The following is a 25,285-nucleotide window of genomic DNA, read 5'->3' on the forward strand; positions in this document are numbered from 1 at the left end:
TTCTGACCATCTATGATCTGCCAGGAACTGTGCCAAGTCCTGGAAATATGAACATATGCCAGGTCCCCTACTTTGAAGAGCTTATATGCTGTAAGGAGACACCCATTAAAAACAAGCAGCAAAATGTGAGAGATGCTGCAAGAGACATCTGCAAGGGGCACGTAAGGGGAATTACAAGTCATTCCTTAGGACTGCAGCATGAGCCGTGAAGGTGAGGGCTTAGCAGAGAAGTGGAGCTGGAAAGGTCAACACAGATGAGACCTTCTTGGAAGGTTTTGAAGGCCCGACTAAGGAGCATGGGTTTGATCCTGGAGGCAGTGGGTGTGCATGGGAGGGAAAAGGAGGCAGGAGGGGAGTTTTAATACACCTAGTTCAACTAGGTGTTTATCCAAAGGATACAATCATAATGATTTGAAGGGGCACATGCACCCCAGTGTTTATAGCAGCAATGTCCACAATAGCCAAATAATGGAAAGAGCATAGATGTCCATCGACAGATGAATGGATAAAGAAGATGTGGTATATATACACAATGGAATATTATATAGCCATCAAAAAAATGGAATCTTGCCATTTCCAACGATGTGGACAGAACTAGAGGGTATTATGCTAAGTGAAATAAGTCAGTCAGAGAAAGACAAGTATCATATGATGTCACTCATATGTGGAATTTAAGAAACAAAACAGAGGAGCATAGGGGAAGGGGGGGGAATAAAACAAAACGAAATCAGAGAAGGAGACAAACCATAAGAGACTCTTAACTCTGGGAAACAAACTGAGGCTTGCTGGAGGGGAGGGGTTGTGGGAGGAAGGGATAGCTGGGCGATGGGCATTAGGGAGGGCACTTGATGGAATGAGCACTGGGTGTTGTATGCAACAGATGAAATCACTAAATTCTACCCATGAAACTAAAAAAAAAAAAAAGATGCACTCTAAAACAAACACCTAGTTCAATCCTAGATGTTCGCTGAAAATATTGCTGCTGATTATCATCACTAGACCTTCTTTCAATTCTACATAAACAATATGGAGAGAAAAAATGTTCATGATCATATTTTTTAATTCATTTATTTATCCAACGAATATTTAGTAGGCCTTGCCTATATTCCAGGAACTATTTTAGAAGAAGACATACAGTGAGGAATAAAACAAAATCCTTGCTTGACCTCATGGAGCTTACTTTCCATTAGCTAATAAACAAAGAGGTACATAAATATGTCAGGGGAAAAAATGCTATGGAGAGAAATAAAGGAAAGGAGCTGGGGAGCTCAGAAAAACTCTTCTGGTTCTTCAGGAAAGGTCTCTCTGTAAGGAGGCAAAATTTGAGCAGAGATCTGAAGGAAATGAGAGTAAGCCAGGGAAATAGCTGAGACATATTTTCAAGGTGGAGGAAAGAGCGATTATGGTGATTGTGACGAGGGAGTCCGTTCGGAGTGTGTGAGGAACAGCAGGGAGGCCGGCGTGAAGCGAGAGGAGTATTGAAGAGCATTCAAGCTGGAGATGCCATTATAGCGGAAGGCAAGAGCCAGACCATGCAGAGCCTTGTAGATTATTGTTAAGGACTTCAGGTTTTATTACGAGTGACCTGAGAAACCACGGGAGGGTTCTGGGCAGAGGAGTCATTTAACCTGAATTACTGTTACTCTGGCAGCTCTCTAGAGAGATTGCCAGGGTAACACAGAAGAGGGGGATGAGGGGCGTGGCGATGGTCTGGATGAAGAGGCAGCGCTGGAACTGGCGAGAGCTAATTAAATTCTAGATCTCTTTCTCCACAAAGCCTTCTACATTTTCCATGAAGCTTCCTATCACATTAGCCCACAAAGTCCTTCTTTTTCCAAATTATAAACACCTTTGGACAGTCAGATTTCACCTTATCTTATTATGTTTCATGTATATCTATTGTTTAATGAAAGAGGCAGCAAGCTAATTGAAAGCATAATGTATTTCTTTCGGCAAGCCCTATTTTCTGGTAAAGTACATGCGAACAGGTAAACATTCAAATACCTATTCATCGATACAGTCTTACATGGCTATTAAAAGTGGTAAATTTTGAAGTTATGCAACAATATTTCCAGGACATTATTCATGAACAAAATCACAATAATAAACAGTATAAAAATAAAGTAGTAAGAAGGAACATCAGGGTTATAAAATAATCATCAAGTTTTTAAATTTTCCAATTCTTTGTTGGGATACTGTTAAACTAACACATAAAAGTTACATCCATCAAATATTTTTTTTCCATCAAATATTTAAAAAAAAAAAAAAAACTTCCAGTTGCTTATATGGAAAAAGCCAAACTGAGGAGTTGGCCATGATTTTAGGTTTTATGAAAATCAGGTGAGAAAGCATAGGTAAATCCATCTCCAGAATTTATCAACACAAACCTATACCCTAGGAGACGAAAGGCCACTGCTGACTCACAAACATCCCAGTAACTAACTGGCCCCCCTGTGAAACCAGGGACTCCCCTTTCCTCCACTGATCCCAGCTGACACCCCCTTGCAATTCATTCCAATTGTCAATTTCCCATCTCCTGTAAGAACAGAAGCTAGGCTACTGATCCCCTCCTCCCTTAAATTCATCATCTCCCAAAACAATGGCCTAGCCTCTGGCAGTGGAGGAGGCACCATCAAGAGCTTGAATGAGGGAAGCCCCTGCTGCACAATACTGGACAAAGTAGCAGGATGGACAGTTGCTTAGTCCAAAGCTTGAAGAGTCACATGATACGATGAGGCTCCTGACACCCCCACCCCTGGAGCCTGGAATGCATTTTACCAGAGCAAGAAAAAAAACCACTGTGGGGACTGGTTAGGCTGACAATACCATTAGATTTTAACTACAACTAAAATACATAATGAATTGAATATATTCTGTAAGCTGATCTTGTGATTTAGCCATCCTTCACAGCAGTGCTTCTTGGGGTAGTGGGGAGGGAGGCAAGGAGCAAAACATTGTTCCAAGCAATATACGTTGAAAGGTTTAGAACAAAATCTGTCATTTTGATGTATCAGATGAAAGTAGAAAAATTAGTTTCTGCCTCTCAAAATATATAAAAACTGGTACTCCCAATTCCTCCACCTGCTCTATGTTTTCTAATTATACATTATCACCTCCCAATATACTATGGAACTTACTTTTTTGTCATCTACCATGGTCTCCCCTCTACCTCCTGAAATGTAAGCTCCACGTGGGCAGAGATTCTTGTCAGTTTTGTGTATTGATATACCTCCAACAGCTAAAAGAGCACCTGGTAGAGCACAGGAGCTTTATAAATATTTTCTTTGTGAATGTATGAGTGAATGAATGAATGAAGGAACGACAAAGACCTATCCCTTGCTAGGAACAGAGCCAGAATATCCAGCTTCGGTCCCAGTTCCCGCTGCTTGGATAAGTCACTTAACCTTCATGAATCCCCATTCATCCCCCAGTAAATTGTTGTGGACAGTTGTAAAACCTAATCATTGTACCGTGATGGGGGCCCATGGACTATAAAGGGAAGCCTAGGTGAACTGAAAGTTTTCAGAGCATTGACGTTGGCTTCTGCTGCTACTACCATTACTACTACTGGGCCAAAGCATTAAAATACCAGGGTAGAAAATGTGACGCAAATCAGATGCAACTCTGCCTAGATTGTCTTTGAAAGCCAGTTAAGAAATGTATTGTACAGGGGCGCCTGGGTGGCTCAGTCGTTAAGCACCTGCCTTCGGCTCCGGTCATGGTCCCGGGGTCCTGGGATCGAGCCCCGCATCGGGCTCCCTGCTCCACAGGGAGCCTGCTTCTCCCTCTCCCCCTAGTGTCCGTTCTCCCTCTGTCTCTACTCCTGCTTGTGTTCTCTCTGTCTCTCTCTCTCAAATGAATAAATAAAATCTTAAAAAAAAAAAAAAAGAAATGTATTGAACAGTAGTATACAGATGTGAATTTGGCTCTGGGCCTCTATAATGAGAGAATAAGTAAAATTCCATAATGCCCCAACACAGCTGTATGACTGAGTAACAAATCATCTAAGAATGCCCTCCTCAAGCCTAACTGCCTCAAACGTTGAATAACCATATTACATAGGCTGGAAAAAAATATATAAACATATGTAAACTCATCCACATATACAAGTTCACGATGCATAATTCAGAAAGACCCTCACAATGATGACTCTTTGGGTCACTGGGAAAAAAATCTCATGTCCACATTATTATTAGGCACAAAGAATAATGTCTAGTAATGTTAGAAGGTCCCGTAACAACTTTTATTAAATTTTTCTTGACTTTTTAGCAGAAAGAATGTGAATGCCTTTGTTGCCATTAATGAGAGAATAATCTATCACAACATTTGACAGCCATTTGATAGTTGGCCCCTTGTTTAACTAAAGATTATAGAAGTCTTTGCTAGAACTGCCTATTAATGTATAATGTACAATGCTACTGTCTTAAAGCCTAGGTGAAAGTTGTTCTTTAGGCAAAAGGCCTACATTTTAATAGCATTTCATCTGATATAGATATAACTGACATAGCAACTGTGTGGCTGAACACAGGATTTCAAGGATGAACTACAACAACTGACCTGCTTTCATTTCTTACTCCAATCAAATAATTCAAGTAAATAAAAAGTTCATTTAAATAGGTTAAAAGTTTGTACTCCAATCAAATAATTCAAATAGATAAAAAGATAAAAGGAGTTATCCAATGTCCATAAAATGCAAGAATTAGGAGTAGGGACTCACCTGACATGAAAGCAAGATTTGTTGCAAAGCTATAGTTCGATGCTACCTTAAGAACACACAAAAGACCAACAGGACAAAGCTGAAAGTCTAGAAAGAGGCCTAAGTATGCATGGGAACCCAATGTATCACAGAAATGTCATCACAAATCAGTGAGGAAAGAATGGTCTGTTCCAAAGAGGTGTTTGGAATAATCTGATAGCTGTATGGCAAGAAAAAAATGAAATGACAGTGTCTTGCCTTATTAAAAATACAGGAAATTCTGACTCTAACCAAGATGGAAGAGCAAGGACCAGACTAACCCTGCCCCACAAACAACTAGAAAACTGGACAAATTTTATGCAATAACTGTTTCTATACATGAGGCAATAAAGCAGTATCACAGTCCCTGAGAAAAGGGAACAAAACTAACAAGCTGTTACAATTTCCCCCACATTCTGCCTAGCATCACATTCCAAACATGGATCAGGGACAAGATCTCAAGTAGAGGGAAGAGACAGACTGGAGTTCCTGAAGGCCTGGTTGGCTGGACCTTGTAAAGCAGAGTTCCATCTGCAGGGAGCTAAACAGGAAAAGGGTTCCATAAAGCTGCAGAGAAATTCCCTGAGACTCTGATGAATACCGAAATGCACACACGATTAAGACGAAGCTCTATGAGGTCATACAACAAACAACCTGTGAGCTTTGAGCTCAACGGTTCCCAGGGCTCACAAAACAGACAATCCTGCTGATGACAGAAGGCATTCCATAGAAAGCCCAGCAGAGTTAGGCTTCAACAGCAGGACCAAACTCCCCTTCAGGAAAGGTTAGCCTAGTCAGGCCCTAAAAATAGCTTTAAAAAATAAGACGCAAATGAATCAAATTCAGTTACATTAACTGCCTAACAGAACAAAGCTCACCATCTTCAAAGGAAGACAACAAAATTCAGACACTCAACAATGAAAAAAATTTTGTTCAATCAAAATTACTAGACAAGCCAAGAAGCAGAAAAATGTGACCCATCAGGAGAAAAACAATCAGTAGAAAATCATAAAAACAGCCCCAGAAATGAGAGAGAGGAAGGATTTAGAGAAAAGTATGTTCCAAACGGTATTCTATGTTCTCCTATTTTAAAAAATATATGAATACAGGAAGGAGAGAAATGGAAGATATAAGAGAGAACCAAATGGAACTTCTAGAGATGAAAAATATTAATCCTCAAAAGAAACACCCACTAGGATGGAACCACAGCACACTAACACTTCAAAAAAGAACAAAGAAGACTTAAACAGTAGAATGAACTAGCCAAAACAGAAGCAAAGAAGACAAAAAGTAGGAGAAAGAAATGAAAAGAGCTGCAACAACCTGAGGGAAAGTATCATGATCTAAAATGTGTGTCATTAGAAAAGTGGAAGGAGTCACAGAAAAGATAATTGAAGAAATAATGGCTAAAAACTTCCCAAATTTGGTGTAAAGAAAGGAAAGAAATTCACTGAATCAAAGGGCAATAAACACAGAAACCTCTTAGATGCGTATTATAATTAAATTCCTAAAAATCAGTGATAAGGAAATTCTCAAAAGCAGTCTGAGGAAAAAAGATACATTATAAACAGAGGAACAAAAATAAGTAATGATCACAGACTTTTCATCAGAAACAATTCAAGCCAGAAGACATCTTCAAATATTCAAGCCAGAAGACATCTTCAAAGTGCTGAAAGAAGAAAATCGTTAACTTAGAATTCTATATCCATTGAAAATACTTTTCAGAACTAAGTCTGAACAAAGACTTTTCAGAATCCCCTCCTCCACCAAAAAAACCTGAGAGAATCTGCTGCCAAGAGACCTATACCACAAAAAATGTCAAAGGACATTTTTCAAGCAGAAAGAAAGTGATACCAGATGGAAACCTGGATCTGCATAAAAGAATGAAGATTATCAGAAAAGCTTATATATGAATAAATAAAACTTATTTTTTATTCCTTATTTTCTTTAAAACAAAATTACCTGTCTAAAGAAAAAATAACATACAGTATGGTTTATAAGAGATGCTATAAAATACATGTTAGACAAAAATGTATGACAGCAATATCACAAAGGGCAGGAGAGAGAATATAAAAAGATTTTATGGTAAGGTGGTAACATTATATGTGAAGCAATATAATATTTAAATGTAGGCAAAGATTTCTTGAGACAAAAAAGCGCAAACCATAAAAGAAAATGATAAAATGACTTCATCAAAATGAAAAGCTTCTGCTTTTTCAAAGACATTGTTAAAAAAGGAAAAAAAACACAATCTGGGAGAAAATATTTATAACACATAATCTAACAAAGAACTTACATGCTGAATATGCAAATAACTCTTACAACTCAATAATAAGAGAACAAACAAGCCAATAAAAACCAGAATATTTCAACAGACACTTCACAAAAGAAGATACAGAAGCCATTGGGCAAACAAAAACAAGCTTAACATTACTAGCCATCAGAAAAATGCAGCTAAAAACTACCAAAATATATACCCCACATACCCACTAGGTGAGCTAAAACAAAAGACTGACAGTGTCAAGTGTTAACAAGGATGTAGAGCTACTGAAACTCTCATGCATCACTGATGGGAATGTAAAATGACACAACTATTGTGAAAAACAGCTTGTCAGTTTCATAATGAAAGTCAACATACACTTATCATGTGACTCAACAATTCCACTCCTAGCTATTTACAAAAAAGAAGTTAAGATGTATGCTCAGAGAGCCTTATTCATAGTAGCTCAAGACTGGATACAATCCACATGTTCCTCAACAAGTGGATAATTTTGGTTTGTACTATATCTGTGCAATAGAATACTCAGCAAAACAATGTAACAACTACCTGTACCTGCAACATGAATGAAATCTCAAAAATACTGTGTTGAGCAAAAGAAGCCAGATAGAAAGTACATACTGTATAATTCCACTTGTATGAAACTCTTAAAAAGAAAACCTAATCTGGGGCCTCTGGGTGGCTCAGATGGTTGAGCGTCTGCCTTTGGCTCAGGTCATGATCCCAGGGTCTGGGGACTGAGTCCCGCATGGGGGGGGTCCCTGCTCAGTGGGGAGCCTGCTTCTCCCTCTCCTTCTCCTGCTCCCCCTGCTGGTGCTCTCTCACTCTCTCTGTCAAATAAATAAATAAAATCTTTTTTTTTAAATGTTAAAAAAAAAAAGAAAACCTAATCTATAGGATAGAAAGATTCTATTTCTGGTTGTCTGGTGCCAGTGCTGGGGTTGGGTACTGACTAAAAGAGCACAAGAGAAACTGCAGGAGTGAAAAAAAGAGAGAGAAGCTTCAGGAGTAATGGAAATGGTCTGTTATCTTAACTGTAACATTAATTACACTAATATACATTCATCAAAACTCACTGAACTATACTTAAAATGGGTGCATATTTTCACCAGGGTGGCTCAGTAGGTTAAGCTTCTGACTCTGGGTTTTGGCTCAGGTCGTGATCTCAGGGTCATGAGATCGGGCCTGGATATCGGACTCCATGCTGAGTGTAGAGCCTGCATGAGACTCTCTCTCTCCCTCTCCCTTTGCCCCTCCCCCCAGCCCCTGCCCTCCCCGGCTCATGCGTACATGTGTGCTCACGCTCTGTCTCCAAAAAAAAAAATGGGTGCATGTTAATTTTGTCATGTATGTTAATTATATCTTAATACTGTCAATTTTAAAATAAATGTCAAGAGAATGTAGAGACCTAAACATGAAAAAAGCAAAACTTAAAAATCTTAGAATTACAGAATCTCTTTGTGAAAGATTTCTTAAAGACACACAAGTAAATTAATTTGACCAAAATAAAACATAAAAGTTTTTTACCTTTTGATTAAAACCAAAAGAGAAGCCACAGACTATGAAATTATATTTGTAAGACACAAGGTATAAAGAATTAGTATCTAAAATAGATTTTTAGAATGACCAAAAAAAAAAAATGAATAAAGGACAGAAAAAGTATTTCACCCAAGAAGAAACCCACATGACAAACAAACAGCAGTAAGATTACTTTTCACACACATCAGACTGCAAAAATTAAAAAGCCCCAGCATTGTTTTTGACCTTGTGACATGGAGCAACAGCCAATTCAGCCCCGTGTTTGGGGACTTTGGGGGGGTTGCTAGAGCTGCTGATGCTGCTACCGTGTCTGATCATTTGCATTTGTCAGACGTGGATAACATAAACACGGATTTCTACCAGACATGTCACAGCATCGATTTTCCAGCCAACTCAAGCATACACTCCGACACATTGGCCATTCTATGGAAACAACTTTAAGGATGAGCCACCTTTATTAGAAGAATTAGGTATCAATTTTGACCACATCTGGCAAAAACCACAAACAGTGTTATATCCATTAAAGGACCAGGTGGCAACATCATGCATGAGACTGATGTGGCAGGACCAGTGGTTTTTTGCCTTGCCTTTGGAGCCACATTGTTACTGGCTGCAAAATCCAGTTTGGCTTTGTATGTGGGATCAGTGCAAGTGGATGTCTAGGAATGTTTTGTCTACTAAACTTAATGAGTATTGACAGGTGTTTCATTTGGTTGTGTGGCAAGTGTCCTTGGATACTGTCTTCTTCCATGATCCTACTTTCCAGCTTTGCAGTGGTATTTTCTTTGTAAGGAATGGTAGGAATCATTTTCACTGCTGGAATTATTGGATGGTATAGTTTTTCTGCATCCAAAATTTTTATTTCTGCATCAGCGATGGAAAGGACAGCAACTTCTAGTAGCATATCCTTATGCTTTGTTATATAGTCTTTGCCCTAATTTCCATTTTTTTTAACTAAATCTACCTAGCATGTGAACATCATTGGGCCAAAAAGGGCTCTGAACTCTTAAATTGGACCAGCGAACCACTGCAGCACAACCCTCACAAGGATCTAACATTTGGCTATCAGAGCAATGGAAGTAAACATGTATCTTTTGTTTATTTTTATAGAAATTTTGAATACTATGTTGGATCTACCTGCAGCATGACTAGCTTTAGGTGTTTGTGCTTATACAAATAAGAAGTGCTATTTCTTTCCTGTTCCTGCAGCCTTTGAAAAACAAGTTATTTCCTTGCAAATTATATTAAGATGTTTTTGATAGATTTTTATCAATTGTGGGAAACTAACCACAGAGTTGATAATCTTTCTTAAAAACAACCCAGTCAGGAGCACCTAGTGGTGCAGTCAGTTAAGCGATCCGACTCTTGGTGTCAGCTCAGGTACTGATCTTAGAGTTGTAGGATGGAACCCCATGTTTGGCTCCACACTCAGCACAGAGTCTGCTCGGGATTCTCTCTCCCTCTCCCTCTACCCCTCCTACTACACTCTCTCTCTTAGTCTCTAAAATAAATAATCTTAAAAAAAAAAAAATCAACCTAATCCCAGTTACGAAGACACAAGGCTATTGTAGAGATAGTTTTCCAGGGGTGCCTTGAGTGGCTCAGTCGTTAAGCATCTGCCTTCAGCTCAGGTCATGATCCCAGGGTCCTGCTTCTCCCTCTCACACTCCCCCTGCTTGTGTTCCCTCTCTCTCTGTCTCTCTCTGTGTCAAATAAATAAATAAAATCTTTTTTTAAAAAAGTCATAAAAAAAGAAAAAAGGAAATAGTTTTCCAAGGGATTAGGAAAGAAAAATTGCCTATATTCTCAAGTTGATGCACTTGAAGCAAAAAAGTGATTCCAATGTAGAGTCTTATGAGTTTGAACTTCAAAAATTTGACATTCCTTTAAATTATCTCATGGGAATTTTGCTAAAATTCAATGATACAAGAAGTTCACAACCTACTTTATTGTAGACAGGAAATGTGAAACCCTGCTGAGATTAGCATAAACTAAACTAAACCATAGTGACCTAGACTGGCCACACTAATGTTTATAGGTGGATCTCCAGGTTTCCTAGGAAAAAGAAAATCACTAACCTTTTTCGAGAAAAATATTTAAAATGTCACAATTTCAGTACTGCAGTTACCAATGTAAAGTGCATTTGATGCTTGGTAATTAAAATTTTTCCCAATTAAAAAAAAGTTAAAAGCCTAATGAAACCAAGTATTGGTAAAAAAAAAAAAAAATGACCAAACAGAAATATACTTCTAATGCATGTGTAAAAATTGTTGCAACCACTCTGGAAAGCAATTTGTTTGAACTAGTAAAGATGTAAATACCAAAAAGCCTAACAGTTCAGCTTCTAGATATAGAGAAGACATGGATGTCTTGCAACAATGTAAATAATATATGTTAAATTAAGGTAGTGGGCACATGGATGTCTGTTATATTACTCTCCACGCTTTCAATTTAACCAGGATCCCCTTCCCAAATAGTACTTTTGGTGAAAGCTTAGAAATTAAAATGCAGGGATACTCATTTCATGCTGTTGGAGGAGTCTTTCTATCTACAAACAATATTTCCAATAACAATGAACACATCAAACACTAAATCTTGGCTTCTATATATCACTCTCTACTCAAAGGAACCAAGAATCCTTGAGGAAATGCCTGATTCCAGGTCTGGAGAAAGAAAGAACAAGAGCTTTTCCTGCCAGAAAGTAAGAAAGTGCTCCAAGAATGATGGGGATGGGGTTAAAAAGAAAAATACATGAGCTAGTTTTTAGAGGCATCCACCATGATTCTAATTACATGTATGTTAGACTACTTAATATTGTCCTATATGTCACTGGGGCCGTGTTGGATGTGTGTTGTTTTACTGTGGTTTTTTTTTTTCTGGACTTTTTTCTCCCTGTGCTTTCTTTAGGCTAGCTTTGTATTGCTGTATATTCAAGTTCACTGATCTTTTCTTCTGCAGTGTCTAATCTGTTCCTAACCCCATTCAGTGGAATTTCCATTTGTGATATCGTACTTTTTTAACTCCTAAAGTCCAATTTGGTTCTTTTTCTTTGTTTTTTTTTTTTTGTTATGAGATTATCTTTTTTTAAGTGTATAATTCAGCAATTTTTAGTATATTCAGTTATGCTCATCACCACTATCTAATTCCAGAATATTTCTGTCACTTCAAAAAGAAATCCCCATACAAATTAGCAGTCACTCCCCATTTTCTCTTCCCCTCAGCCCATGGAAAACACTAATCACTGTCAGAGATTTGCCTGTTCTGAACATTTCATATAAATGGAAGCATACATTTTGTGTCTGGCTTCTTTCACTTAGAATAATGTTTTCAAGGTTCAACCATGTTATAGTATGTTACAGCACTTCATTCCTTTTGATAGTTGCAAAACATTCCATTGTATGGACATACTACCTTTTTTTCATTCATCATTTGATGGACATTTTTGTTACTTCCATTTTTTGGTTATTATGAATAATGTTGCTATGAACACTTAGTTGCTGGTGACATATGTTGTCAACTGATATATACCTAAGAGTGGACATACTAACTCAGATGGCAACTGAAGTTTAACATTTTTAAAAAATGCCAAACTATTCAATAAAATGTCTGTGCCAAAGTAGTTAAGACTTGCCCCAGGAATACAGCTGGGATTCACATCTATGTGCTCTTCTTCCTTTACGCACATAAATATTAACACATAATTACCACCTCCCTTTCAATAAACTTTTTGATTTTAATTTAGTATCAAAATTGAATGGTCAGCAATTATCAATTGTTAATTAAAACATTACACTCTTGAATTAATACCATACTCCATATCCTTTATTAACACTCACAGACATATTTTTCTTAGCTACTATATAAGTCCTAAATAAAAAAGTTTTAATTTTGCATTATGTTTAAAAAGTTTATCTGGCAGCCACCTAGCATCATTGTGTTATATCATAAGTAATCTAACTGGCAAAATCTTCTGGAACCTGGGGAAAGAGCCTTAAAGCCCTAGTAGTCATTAAGTAAACCTATATTTTAAAAAAAGACATTGAACCTAGGAAACAAAGCAGACATAAACTAATAGCATTTCTCAACCACATCAAAGTTACAACTTGTACTCACAAAAATAGTAATTGGTAGAAAATTAGGAAACTGGCAGGGGAATACTTTAAAAATATTTTTGAATGTTTAAAAAGGCAATAGCATAAAAAGTCATAGTCCTAGAATTCCCTTAGTAATAGAAACATAGATACTATAGACAAGGGGAAGAATTTGGTCCCAAAAACATTTAACTGTGCCTCTGTTTATCACATCATTATACATGCTAAATAAAAATAGAATAGATTAAAAATAAATAAATATAAAATATAAAAATAAATAAAAATAAAATCTTTGTTTGTACAATGTAGCGATTTGCAGCACTTCCATGCCATCAATCTTGATAGCAGCAAATAGTTCTACTACATGTAAAAGCATATGAATTTCACAAAATACTCTAAAAACTTGAGTACAAGATCTTCCACTACAGAAAAGAATTTTAAAAGTTTGATAGTGGTTTTGGAGTTTATCTTTCCACCATTAAAAATTAGAACTGATAAAAAAATTAGGATAACAGCAGCTAACATTTATAATAATAAAACTAATTTCTATGATGAAGAATATAGTTAACATTTATTAATAAGCATTTTATTATGTACTGAACAGTGTTTTTTTTTTAATTTTTTTATTTATTTGACAGAGAGAGAGACACAGCAAGAGAGGGAACACAAGCAGGGAGAGTGGGAGAGGGAGAAGCAGGCTTCCCGTGGAGCAGGGAGCCCGATGCGGGGCTCGATCCCAGGACCCTGAGATAATGACCTGAGCCGAAGGCAGACGCTTAACAACTGAGCTACCCAGGCGCCCCTGAACAGTGTCCTAAACCCCAAATATTGTCTCACTTAATCCTTACAACTCTGGAAGGGAGATAACTATCATTATTCCCATTTATAGAAAAAGAAAATGAGGCTTACAGAGATGAAATCACTTACCCAAGTCACACAGCTACTTAGTGGCAGAGTGCGACGTGAGCCCGCACACACTAGGGGCCTGCACATCTAAATACCACGCTGTATGACCTGCTTTGTCCACGTGCCAGTTATTTCCTAAGGATAAATTCCTACAAGAAGAAAGCTTGGCTCAAAGAATATGCACAAATATTGCACATGCAGATAGTGGATTAAATACCACTATGCATTCTTCAACTGGGGACAAGGATTAGACAGTATAAAGAATAGAGAATTTCTCAATATAGTGAAATCTGAAACTAGCTCTTTTATACCAAAGAGGGCCCATAAAACCATTTCCTTGAGAGTTCAAAATGAAATCCAGGTAATAATCACTCCTCATTTCTCTCTCATGAAGTAAAAATACAATGTAGTGTATCCCTGAAGAAACTTCCAAACTACTTTAAAATGCTAAGTCCACCACACAAAGGAATGAAAAACTGAATGTAACTCTAAAAAATATGATCCATAGGTAAAAAAGTTTTTTTTTTATCTAAGTGTAAAGGACAAACCATGTGGAGTATATGCATTTTTCACAATGAACTACGATTATTAGTAATATTTGAGCAATATTACACTTTCTGAGAGATCTTCTCATTCATTAAATCCTCATAATCATCATACTATGTAGTTAGACATGAAATTTAGAGCAGGGTTTTTTCAAAAACTTTTTACGACAACTAAAATTAAAAACATATGTTACATCACAATATATGTGCAAACACATATGTATTTAACTAAAACAAAAAAATGTATAAAAATACCTACTCTTACTATATACAATGTACTCTGATATTTGTACACTATTGGTTTAATGCTGTTCTCAGACATAGAATTCACATTCAACACACAATTTCTGAAACAGTGGCTCACAAACTACTGAGTTTGAACCGAGGCTCTTACAGAACAAACATCCAGGAACACACGGCCAAAGCCAGACAGAAATTCTGGTCTGAGCACAGCAGACAGATCCGGAATGAAGGTAAGGAGTGAAAATCCTTAGCACATGGGTGATCCATGAAGTGGTATGAATATGATCAAAGGGAAGGTGTATGGGGAAAAGGCTGAGGTTTGATATGCTTTAATACTTCAGTCCTTGGCATCCAGTGCCAAGGATGCTATTTTTCAATCTGTTCAAATGTCAAAGCAGGACTCACTTCTAGATCTGCTTTTGAATCTTGGCGTGCTACATAATGCTTTCCTCAGTTCAAACACATGTAGGAATATTTAGATTCTCAAAAATAGTTTAACCTGACTTCTCTGTTTCTGTTTCCCAACTTCTTTCTCATTGCTGACCATTACCTAATCTTTTTTTTCTTTCAATAAAAGCTTACTGACAAAAGCACCTTACAGAACTCAGGAAAAATGACTGTGAGAGAACTTAACTTTAAATTACACATGACAACAAAGAAGGACTCTTTGGGCGCCTGAGTGGCTCAGACAGTGAAGCGTCTGCCTTCGGCTCAGGTCATGATCCCAGGGTCTTGGAATCAAGCCCCACACTGAGCCCCACATTGGGCTCCCTGCTCAGCAGGGAGCCTGCTTCTCTCTCCCACTCCCCCTGCCTGTGCTCTCCCTCTCTCTCTCTCTCTCTGTCAGATAAATAAATAAAATCTTTAAAAAAAATAAAAAGTAAATTACACATGACAGTCTACTGTTGAACTCAAACACATGTTCAACAAGTACCTTTGGATTCTTCAAGATCATAAACTATTACTGATTTTAAAGAGCTTCTTGTGCTTTTTTTAGATTCATGGGGGGGTATAGGTTTTAAGAACTTCTAAAGGACATCAGCATTCTCTCCTCATTTTATAACCAACGAGTTTCAATGTGGTAACTATTTTATTCTTTCAATTATTTCATTTTGCTCAACAAAAGATAATAGAATAACTTTCCATCTTTCGTTATTTCTATACTCTCAATATCATCATAAAAATACTGAGTCTTCCATTTCGAGAAAATGACAAGGACATTCTGTAGCCCAGAGGTAACTTGTTTCTTGCATTTCAGAATGATATACTAGTGCTTATCCCAATTACAGATTATAAAGATCTATCACAAGTAGTTTCACATTAAAAAAAAAATCTTGCTATCATTTGAGAGAAGATATGGTCAGATAGCAACATATGATTATCCTATCTTAATTTATACATTATTCCAATTTTTTATATTTTTTGAAACAAAAGAATGAAACTTAGTAGGAAAATAAGTGTAACCCATTGTTTAAGTTTCCTGTTTTCATATCTAGAAGCATGACAGGCATTACTGCCATTTTTCAATGAGAAAACCAAGGCTTAGAAAGGCCCTGTTTATTGACACTTAAGTCAACAAACCCAGTTACTGGAGTTTGGTGATGTTTCCATTGGTGACACAAGAATAAAATAATGAAAACACAATAAACAATCCACCAAATAACTTACATAATCCACCTGTGAGACTTTTTTCCATCAGGGAAACACACCATTATTTAGCTGGATTGATGGAGGATAATGAATAAATAATCAAATACTCAAAGAAACCCGACTATTCCTTATGATACAAGTAAATACAATTAAAATAATGTTCTATATTATTAGATATTAGGTGACACCTCAGCCATGAAGACCACATGGCAGGTTCAGAGTTGTCAGTGCCTTGTGGAACTCCTACCTTTGTCACTGTCGTTCCCATTCTCCAGTGGTTACATCAGATTTCTATTCTCAAATCATCCCAAACACAAATTTTTATCTTTGCAAAGTAGACCTGATGTTTCCACTAACATATGCAATGTTATCAACAAGCTATCCCTTGTGGGAGCTTCAAATAAGAAGTGAAATATGAAGACTTTGAGAGAGCCCAGATTTCCCTGAAAGGTCAGTGAGACCATGTCTGTTCAGCCAGAGAATAAGAGACTCAAGAAGGTTCACTGTAGTTTTCGAGCAATCAAAGGAATTAAAAAAAAAAAAAGTTTCTTTTTTTTTAAATTTATTTGTTTATTTATTTATTTGACAGAGAGAGAGACAGCGAGAGAGGGAACACAAGCAGGGGGAGTGGGAGAGGGAGAAGCAGTCCTCCAGCAGAGCAGGGAGGCCAACGCAGGGCTCGATCCCAGGACCCCGGGATCATGACCTGAGCCGAAGGCAGACACCTAACGACTGAGCCACACTGAAAAGAGGTATAAAAAGGAAAAGGTTTATACTAAGGCAAAAGAATTCAGACTACAGAGCAATTGGCAAGGACTCCCTGCCTAAAGAAAGACATAGCAAGAGGAACTTTCTCCAGAGGCTTTGAAGGAAAAGGCCAACAAGTCGCCTTTGTGAATTGCTTAAAAGTAGGCACAGATTCACCCACGTACAAGATGATGTCCTTTCCTACACGAAGAGTCCCAAAGAGCTATAGCATTTTTATGACTTCTTTTGCTTTCATGCTGAGAAAGTCTTTCACCCACCCAACATCAGATAAATATCAACTGTATTTTAGATTTGCATTTTTTACATTTAATTCTCTAATTCAGCTGAAATTTATCCTGATGAACAGTATGAGAAAGGTCTTGATTTTTTTCCCAAAAGTTTTTTCAGTTATCGTACTGATTACTAGTATATTTATAAATAGCTTAGGTATTTTGGTATAGCCAAGGAATATCTAGGCATTTCCCTAAATATCCATCATTAAGGAGTACCTAACCCCACTTTACTCCGACAATCTTGATATAACAGTAATCATTTCATTTGGAGGTGATTCAACATCCTTATCTTGGCCCATCTACATCTTCAAAAGCTCCAGCCATATACCCCGGGCTCTGAGAGCAGAGAGCACCACCAGCAAGAACTCTGGACTAACATGGGCAAGAGCCCTCTGTCTGGACAAGCACTCTGAAAAAAGAACTGCTTTCCCTTAAGAACTACCGTGGGAGGAGGACCCTGAGATAACTTGAAGAACATAAGAGCAAGAGGTAATAAGGCAAAGATGGCACAAGGCTCCAAGAAGTCATTAGAAAAAAGAACCAAAGAATGGAAAGTCTACCCTTATAGATGTTTCCAGGTTAAAAAACCTAGAAGATCTCAACTATTTAGTTGGATAATCCAGTGTACAATCAACCTAGTGAATTTCAATGGCATTTTCTAAACTTCACATTTAGGAAATAGGGAGCAGCAAAGAGCTACTCAGTTTCCCAGCCGCCTAGCAAATAAACCAGGAGCCAGAAGCTCAGCTGCCTGAAGGAGCAGACAAAAGGACTAAATGAGCAAAGGGAGTCCTGTGAACTGGGCATGAGAGTCTGAGAAGCAGTGGGAAGCATCGGAGAGGTTACAAATTGGGGTTCACGTCTCTGGAACACTTGCTCCTTCTAGTGGTGGATCTAGCTACCGAGACGCAGCAGAGTCTGTGCCCAGGAAAATTCAAGCCCAGAACTGCCAGATGGGCCAGTTTTTCTCTTCACAGAGTCACAAATTCTTATGTGAGTTTCCTGTTTCTCAAGTTTGTCAATTAATTAAATTTTCTTTTTAAAACACAGAGGTCAAACCAGATGTATCTATCAGTGATATTTGGCCCAGAGTTCACTAGCATGGGAACTCAGATTATAACATCATACAACCCACAAGTCACCAAACAGTCCAAACACCATCCCCTGCCCTTCTGTGCTTCCTTTGTGTCTCCCTTTTTCCTTGATATGACAAATTATGGCAAGCTACACAGCTCACTGGGTTCTAGGGTACATGTGGATTGTGAGTGAAAGATGGCAGACCGCCTCATTCACCCCATTTAAGAGTCAGCCAAATTCTGGTCTTAATAAGAAACTGCCATTTTGGGAATGAAGACGAGTCACCATACAGTCATGTTGTTAGGTCAGACTGCTGACCCAAATTAAATCATTCTTTTTTTCTATTGTCAGTGAAGAATAAGTTCAAAAATATATTTTTTTCTTTAAGAACTCTCAGATGTTTTGCTTCATTACCAGTGACTAATGGCTCTCAAGGTCACAGGTTTTGCATCAGGCTGGCTTATCTCATTCTATAAGTAAAGGAATAAACCTCAAAAAATTCATTAATTAAACAGAAAATCATTTCCACTGAAAATGCTGTAGAATTTTTAGCTTCTACACAAAATAGACTGATTATCTACTTATACTCGATAAGTATATCGAGTGGCATCCTACTGCAATCCAAGTAAGTCAAAAGGTTTTAAGAACTGAGTCAACCCCACGGAGATTCAACCTATGTGTCTGTCTTGTACATATCTATATATATTACCTTTTACCACAGACTTTAACAGGATTGCTATACTAGATGCTTTTTGTTAATCATCTAATGATCAAATTATGATAATCTAGAAGAGAAATAGAACGCTTCTATTTCTTCTTTTACTACATAGGATCCAAAAATAATGGTTTTCAATGGAGAGTAAACATGTTCACTTGAGAGGGACTGATCAGGGAAGGTTAATAAATTTTGACTATCCGCACACATTATTCTTACTAATACCTAACTGCCATAACTTCTCCATTCTGTCCATCTTTCTCCACCCTATACCCTGTATAAGTAATATTATAGAGGGTGGCTGATTCTGACATCAATTTGGAAATAATCAGCTTTAATTCCTAGCTGAGATCAAAATGGACAATTGTGGTAGAAAAGACCAGTGATGTCATAAACACAGCTGATTCAAATAGGAATTTGTTTTCTAAAAAAAAGTTCCAAGTACTTGTGTTTCCAAACCGGATCATTTTTACCATAGAACATGATGAAAATGGAAAATGAGAAGAAAACCTACGAAGTAATTTTTAATCCAGTCTTTAGGGGCACCTGGGTGGCTCAGCTGGTTAAGTGTCCAACTCTTGATTTCAGCTCAGGTCATGATCTCAGGGTTGTGCAATCAAGCCCCACATTGGGCTCTGAGCTCAGCGCAGAGTCTTCTTAAGACTCTCTCTCTCTCTTTCCCCCTCCCTTTGTCCCTCCCCCTACTCGCAATCTTTAGAATTCTTATTTTACCAGGGGCACAATGGCAGTTAAGTGGCTAAAATGAGAACCGGCTCAATGAGTCCATATTTGTATTAAACAGCAGCAAGTATTCATCGTCAGGTATGACGTTCAAAAGGACAGAAGCCCTCGATCCTCTTTGGTTGAAGACAAAATACCAAGACGACCCAGGGGTCTCAAGCCCCAGTAACAGGCCTAATCCTTTCATCTGTTCCCAATATTAATCTCTCTAAAAACACACTCATTCTTATGCACATGATTTACAGTAGTTGTGTTTTGTTTCTGATTATCAGAAAACCTACAGAATCTTAAAATTTAAAGTGCTGTACTATAAGATCAGGTAAATTATTCAAATATTGCTGATACTTTATTTTGTGAGAATGCTATGGCAGCATTCGTTCTCTCTAAGAAGAAAGTAAGATGAGGAGAAAGGAAGGGAAAGATGGCTAAAGCCCACAGGACTCAGGAACAAGAGCATGCAAGTCCCCAAAAATTTACATTAACAGAGCTTGATACCAACACACTGATTCGGTCATTAAAGCAAACATTTTCACAATAAAACAAAAATATTTATTGAACAATCACAATAGCAACAGGAAAATCTGATATCCAAGAAGAAAGGAACAATATCAAAAAGACCTCTAGCAATAACGTGGATAGTTTTTCCTTTCTACCCTGCTTTTTTGACACTAAATTCTGAAGCACAGATCTATGTGAAGAATAGGAACAAGTTTCAGAGAATGATAAAGTTACTGTACTTATTTGTCATGTCACAAATCAATAGTCCTACAAAAACCTGTTCCTTCTATGAGAAAAAAAAAAGAAAAGAAATTAGATTTCTAAATAAAAATACATCTCCCATACTTGACTGTTCATGAAGGCATATCCAGAGTAGAAGATTTACTCTGAACAGTAAATGTCAAATTTACATTCTTCTCTACCACAGAAGTTGTACTTTTTTATACAAAAATGACACACAGTATATTACTCTTCCTTAAGAAGTAAAAACTATTGGTCCTCGCTTTGAGTTTCCTAACAGAGCTTAACCATTTTCTTTTCCTCCTTCATAGAGGACTACAACCAGGCAAGCACCTCACCAGTTTTTATTTCAAAAATGCTATGGAGGGGCACCTAGATGGCTCAGTTGGTTAAGCATCTGCCTTCAGCTCAGGTCATGATCCCAGGGTCCAGGGATTGAGCTCCATGTTGGTCCGTCCCTCATTGTCATCATCATCATCATCATCATCATCGTCAGGCTCCCGCCTCAGCAAAGAGCCTGCTTCTCCCTCTGCCCCTCCCCCCACTCATGCTTGCTCTCTCTCTTGTGCTTTCTGTCTGTCTCTCTCTCAAATAAATAAATAAAATCTTTAAAACAAAAACAAATATGCTACGGAGGTTTGACTAATGGAAGTCTCAAGACAGTAGAAAATGAAATGATCCAATGTCAATAACACAGACACATGCTCATTATATCCCAACTTACCTAATACACTGACAAAGGCATCAAAAAGATGAAATGTAAGTAGAGGCTCTTTCAAATGACCATAGTAATCTGCTATGGTTTTAAAGACATCTTTTTCAAATCCTAAATACATAGGCTGCTTCAAATCTGAACAATTAGGCCCTGTTAAAAAAAGAGAGAGAAAAAAAAAACATTAATGGGATGATCACATCTAAGGATTAGTCTCTATGTATATGTGTGTGTACAATATCAAGATCAGATAAGTTTTCATGGGGAAAATTGACATTATATAATTGACATTATACATTTGCTTACACAAATATTCTTTATGTCTAAATCAAAATCTATATAAAACAATGAGGAAAATCACCGACTTACTTGCATTTTAAAAGAAACCCACTCTTTCTTTTACATCCTTCTGAAAGGCATTTTTGTTAAATGTAGACGATGATTATTTTCTGTGAAATATTCAATGTTTTCCTAGTCTTGACACAGTTGACCAAGATGACAATTAGCTCACATATGTAATAGACAAGTTATAAAGCAATTTGCAAAGCTTTTCATTATTTTATCATTGCTATATTATGAAATCCTAGAGTCAGAGCTGAGTTAATCAAATTCTACCTCAAACTAAACTACTTCAGACTAATAAAAACTTACAATCTTTTTCTTAAAGATATTCAAAAAAGGAGATTTTACATTGTGTCCTGTAATTCATTCTGACTATAAAACTATCTCATCCCCAGGCAACCTTCAAAAGATAGTGTTTCAAGCAGAGCATATTCCAAAGTTGGGGTAAGTATAAGAAGCCTGGAACAATGTGGTCCCGGCCATACCCTAAGCAGAAGCAAGGCAAAGATCCAGTTGTATCTGGGACCAAAGAAGAACAGGAAGAAATGCTTAGCTCTCTACAGATGAGGCAGCAAATGCCCCCAAGAATCCACACACAGACCACAGATTTACATTGCCAAGTAGAGAGACAAATTGGAGCTGCTCATGTCTTGAGGGAAATGGCAAGTAGCCTCATGAGGAACAGTTTGGCCAGTCCTTCAATTCCCAAGAGAGCACGGAAGAAAGGAGTGCGAGTGCACTGACCAGTTCTGGGCCAGCAGAACACAAGACTAAACAATTAGACCCAAACAGATCTCTATCCTCAGGGGAACAAAAGATAAAGTCAGTAAAAGTTGAAAGAAACCCTCCAGAATCACTGCAACTAAAGAGAAATGATCAAACCAAAAAAAAAAAACAAAAAAAAAACAGTTAAACATTCTGAGCCTTTACATTTCAACGCCAATGGGACCACGTGAAAATGGCTTCTGTTGGTCTCCTTAAAAACCCTCTTACCTTTTAATATTCTGTATACTTCTCATAAAATAACTTAATTTGATTGACTAAAATAATGAAAATCATGAAAGACCTACATGCGGTCCCGTGTTAACCTAGCAACCAACAGAGCTGCCATTCTTGCCTGCTTCCTCCTCTGCAACACCCCAAGCTTAGTCAACTGAAATCATTCATTTGGTATGTCTCAGCAGTGGGCCCTATGAGAGGAGGTAGTATTCCTAAGATATTTCTTTTCTCAATCATTTTGAACTTCAAAATATCCTTTTTTTTGCATTTTTTTATTTTATTATGTTATGTTAATCACCATACACCACATCATTAGTTTTTGATGTAGTGTTCCAGGATTCATTGTTTGCATATAACACCCAGTGCTCCATTCAATACGTGCCCTCTTTAATACCCATCACCAGGCTAAGCCAGCCCCCACCCTTCTCCCCTCCAGAACCCTCAGTTTGTTTCTCAGAGTCCATAGTTTCTCATGGTTCGTCTCCCCCTCCAATTTCCGCCCCCCTTCATTTTTCCCTTCCTACTATCTTCTTTTTTTTAACATAACGTATTATTTGTTTCAGAGGTACAGGTCTGATGTTATTACCAACTGATATTGGAAAAGTTTTGCCTGTATCTGTTTTTTTTTTCTTTATTGAATCCTTATAACCCACATGCACAAAGAAGAAAAACACAGTTAACCTGTTTTTGTATTTACTATCAGTCCATCCTTCTGTGGCCAGCCTTGTGGCTGGCCGACAATGAAAGGACCCAGGCCTACGTGCATCTGGTCTACCAACGGGCCTGCGAGAAAGAGGGGAGCAGCAAACTTAGAAAAGGAGGCAAGAGGCCTTCAAAATATCCTACAAATCAGCCAGCCTATCCTTTCTGTTGTTCCCTATTCGATGACTATAATGAGAATCTTGCCTCAACAAGGATAAGAACGAAAAGGAACAGGTCATGACTTTGAAAGACTCAGAGTAAATTTGGGGGGCCAGTGAGAATGTGGAAAATTTAATAATGTTACAAAACTACTCAAAAGGACATCCTTGCCCTTTGGTCACCTTTTCTTCTTTGACACATAAACAAGCATTCTTACAGATATGCCAACCACCTGTAAAGCACTGCACTTAATTCATGTGAGACATGTCCCTGTTCCCAAGAACTTCCACCTAACACAAGACCACCTCACACACGGAGAGAACATTATGAAGTTGCTCTTTCCATCTTTCCCCTTCACTGTTGAGTAATTCCAGTTATCCTACTATTCTTTTTTTATTATTTTATTATGTTATGTTAATCACCATACATTACATCATTAGTTTTTGATGCAGTGTTCCATGATTCATTGTTTGCATATAACACGCAGTGCTCCATTCAATACATGCCCTCTTTAATACCCATCACCAGGCTAACCCATTCCTCCACCCTCCTCCCCTCTAGAACCCTCAGTTTGTTTCTCAGAGTCCATAGTCTCTCATGGTTCATCTCCCCCTCCGATCCCCCCCTTCATTTTTCCCTTCCTACTATCTTCTTTTTTTTTAACATATAATGTATTATTTGTTTCAGAGGTACAGGTCTGTGATTCATCAGTCTTACACAATTCACAGCGCTCACCATAACACATATCCTCCCCAACGTCCATCACCCAGCCACCCATCCTTTGTGGCTTTATGTTTACTACTCCCTTGAGGGAAAAACTGCACTCTTCGCTACATTTTGATCATCACTGAAAAACTGATATCACAACCACACCTTAATATACATTACAGAACATACTGTAGCCTAGATTTGTTTTACCAGCTTCCTCTATTCTTTCCCAGCTGATCAACTTCCAAATCCTTGGTTTGCCAAGATTTCAGAAATGGGTAATTTAATTTCACCTTTATACCTTCTATCTCATCATTGCCAACTCTGGCCAAAGATATAATTTAAATTTAATTTACTTCAGATGGTTGAGCAGGAAGAATAAAAAGCACTCTCCCAAGCTGAAACCACTCTACATCTCAGAGGTTCCAAAATATTAACCAAAAATCAATGAAAATTTAATAGTTAAACACAGAAAACTTCAGGCTTCACACAAGCTAATAATTGGTATTCATATTTAAAATGATAGTATATAATCATTGTCCATATATTATGACTGAGATTACCTACAATAAACTGCATAGTTACCTTAATTTCATTCTCTAATCAGACAAAGCTAACACCAGTTAAACAAATCATTCAGAGTCCTACTAATTCAAAATTTTATTACACCTTTATCTGTACTCGTAAGCCCTACCCAAAAGGTACCTTTCTGAGGCCATCTGTGAGGCTTAAAGGCCCCATAGACCAAATATCACCATTGTTAGTCAACCAAAATAACTAGAATTCTTCTCATTAAAATCACTTGTTTGGGTTAAACCATTAACCATTATAATCCCTTCTTTGGGTAAAGTCTTCCAAAAAATCCCCAGAAAAATAGCAGTGTCAGTGAGATACTATAATAACACATTCTTTACAGTGCCTATGATATCCAATGGAGTGAATATCTATGCTGTGAAATGGACTGCATAAGTCTATGCAAATCCTCAGAAGGACCACCACAGTCCAGGCCCTGTCATCTTACATCCAATAACTGAAATACCCCGTCTTGTTTCTCCACACGAAAGTTCTCCTTCCAAACCATCCTGCTTATCAGTCAGACTAGTCTTCTAAAACATTTTTTCCCCCTTAAACCGGTGCCCTATAAAAAGCCAATAGTAGACAGGATCAGCTGAGCAAATTGAGATGTAAATACAGGGCATACTGAGGAATATGTGTTTCAGAAATAAAAATGTATAAACTGTCAATAGGCCACTATCTGCACAATATTATATTCAATATAACTAATTTTCCTTCACTGCGATGAAACAGTCAGAAGAAGTAGTATGGATTTTATCTGTAGTGTGATTATATCCACCAGAAAAGAGA

General features: G+C 37.6%; 1 protein-coding gene and 1 pseudogene across 1 annotated transcript in view; one reads left to right on the top strand and one right to left on the bottom strand.

Annotated features, from left to right (window-relative positions):
* The window catches only part of DEPDC1B (DEP domain containing 1B), an 84,338-nt gene that overhangs the window by 12,680 nt on the left and 46,373 nt on the right, over nucleotides 1-25,285 (bottom strand). The window contains exon 7 of the mRNA XM_028119136.2: nucleotides 21,023-21,163. Coding sequence (XP_027974937.1) covers nucleotides 21,023-21,163 — 141 coding nt within the window. The remainder of the gene's footprint in view (nucleotides 1-21,022; nucleotides 21,164-25,285) is intronic.
* Nucleotides 2,315-9,506, top strand: LOC114220971 (protein YIPF5 pseudogene; annotated as a pseudogene).

This window comes from Eumetopias jubatus, unplaced genomic scaffold (assembly GCF_037043125.1).
Source record: "Eumetopias jubatus isolate StellerSeaLion01/CBP00866 unplaced genomic scaffold, mEumJub1_p1.0 scaffold_5, whole genome shotgun sequence".
Lineage (NCBI taxonomy): Eukaryota > Metazoa > Chordata > Mammalia > Carnivora > Otariidae > Eumetopias > Eumetopias jubatus.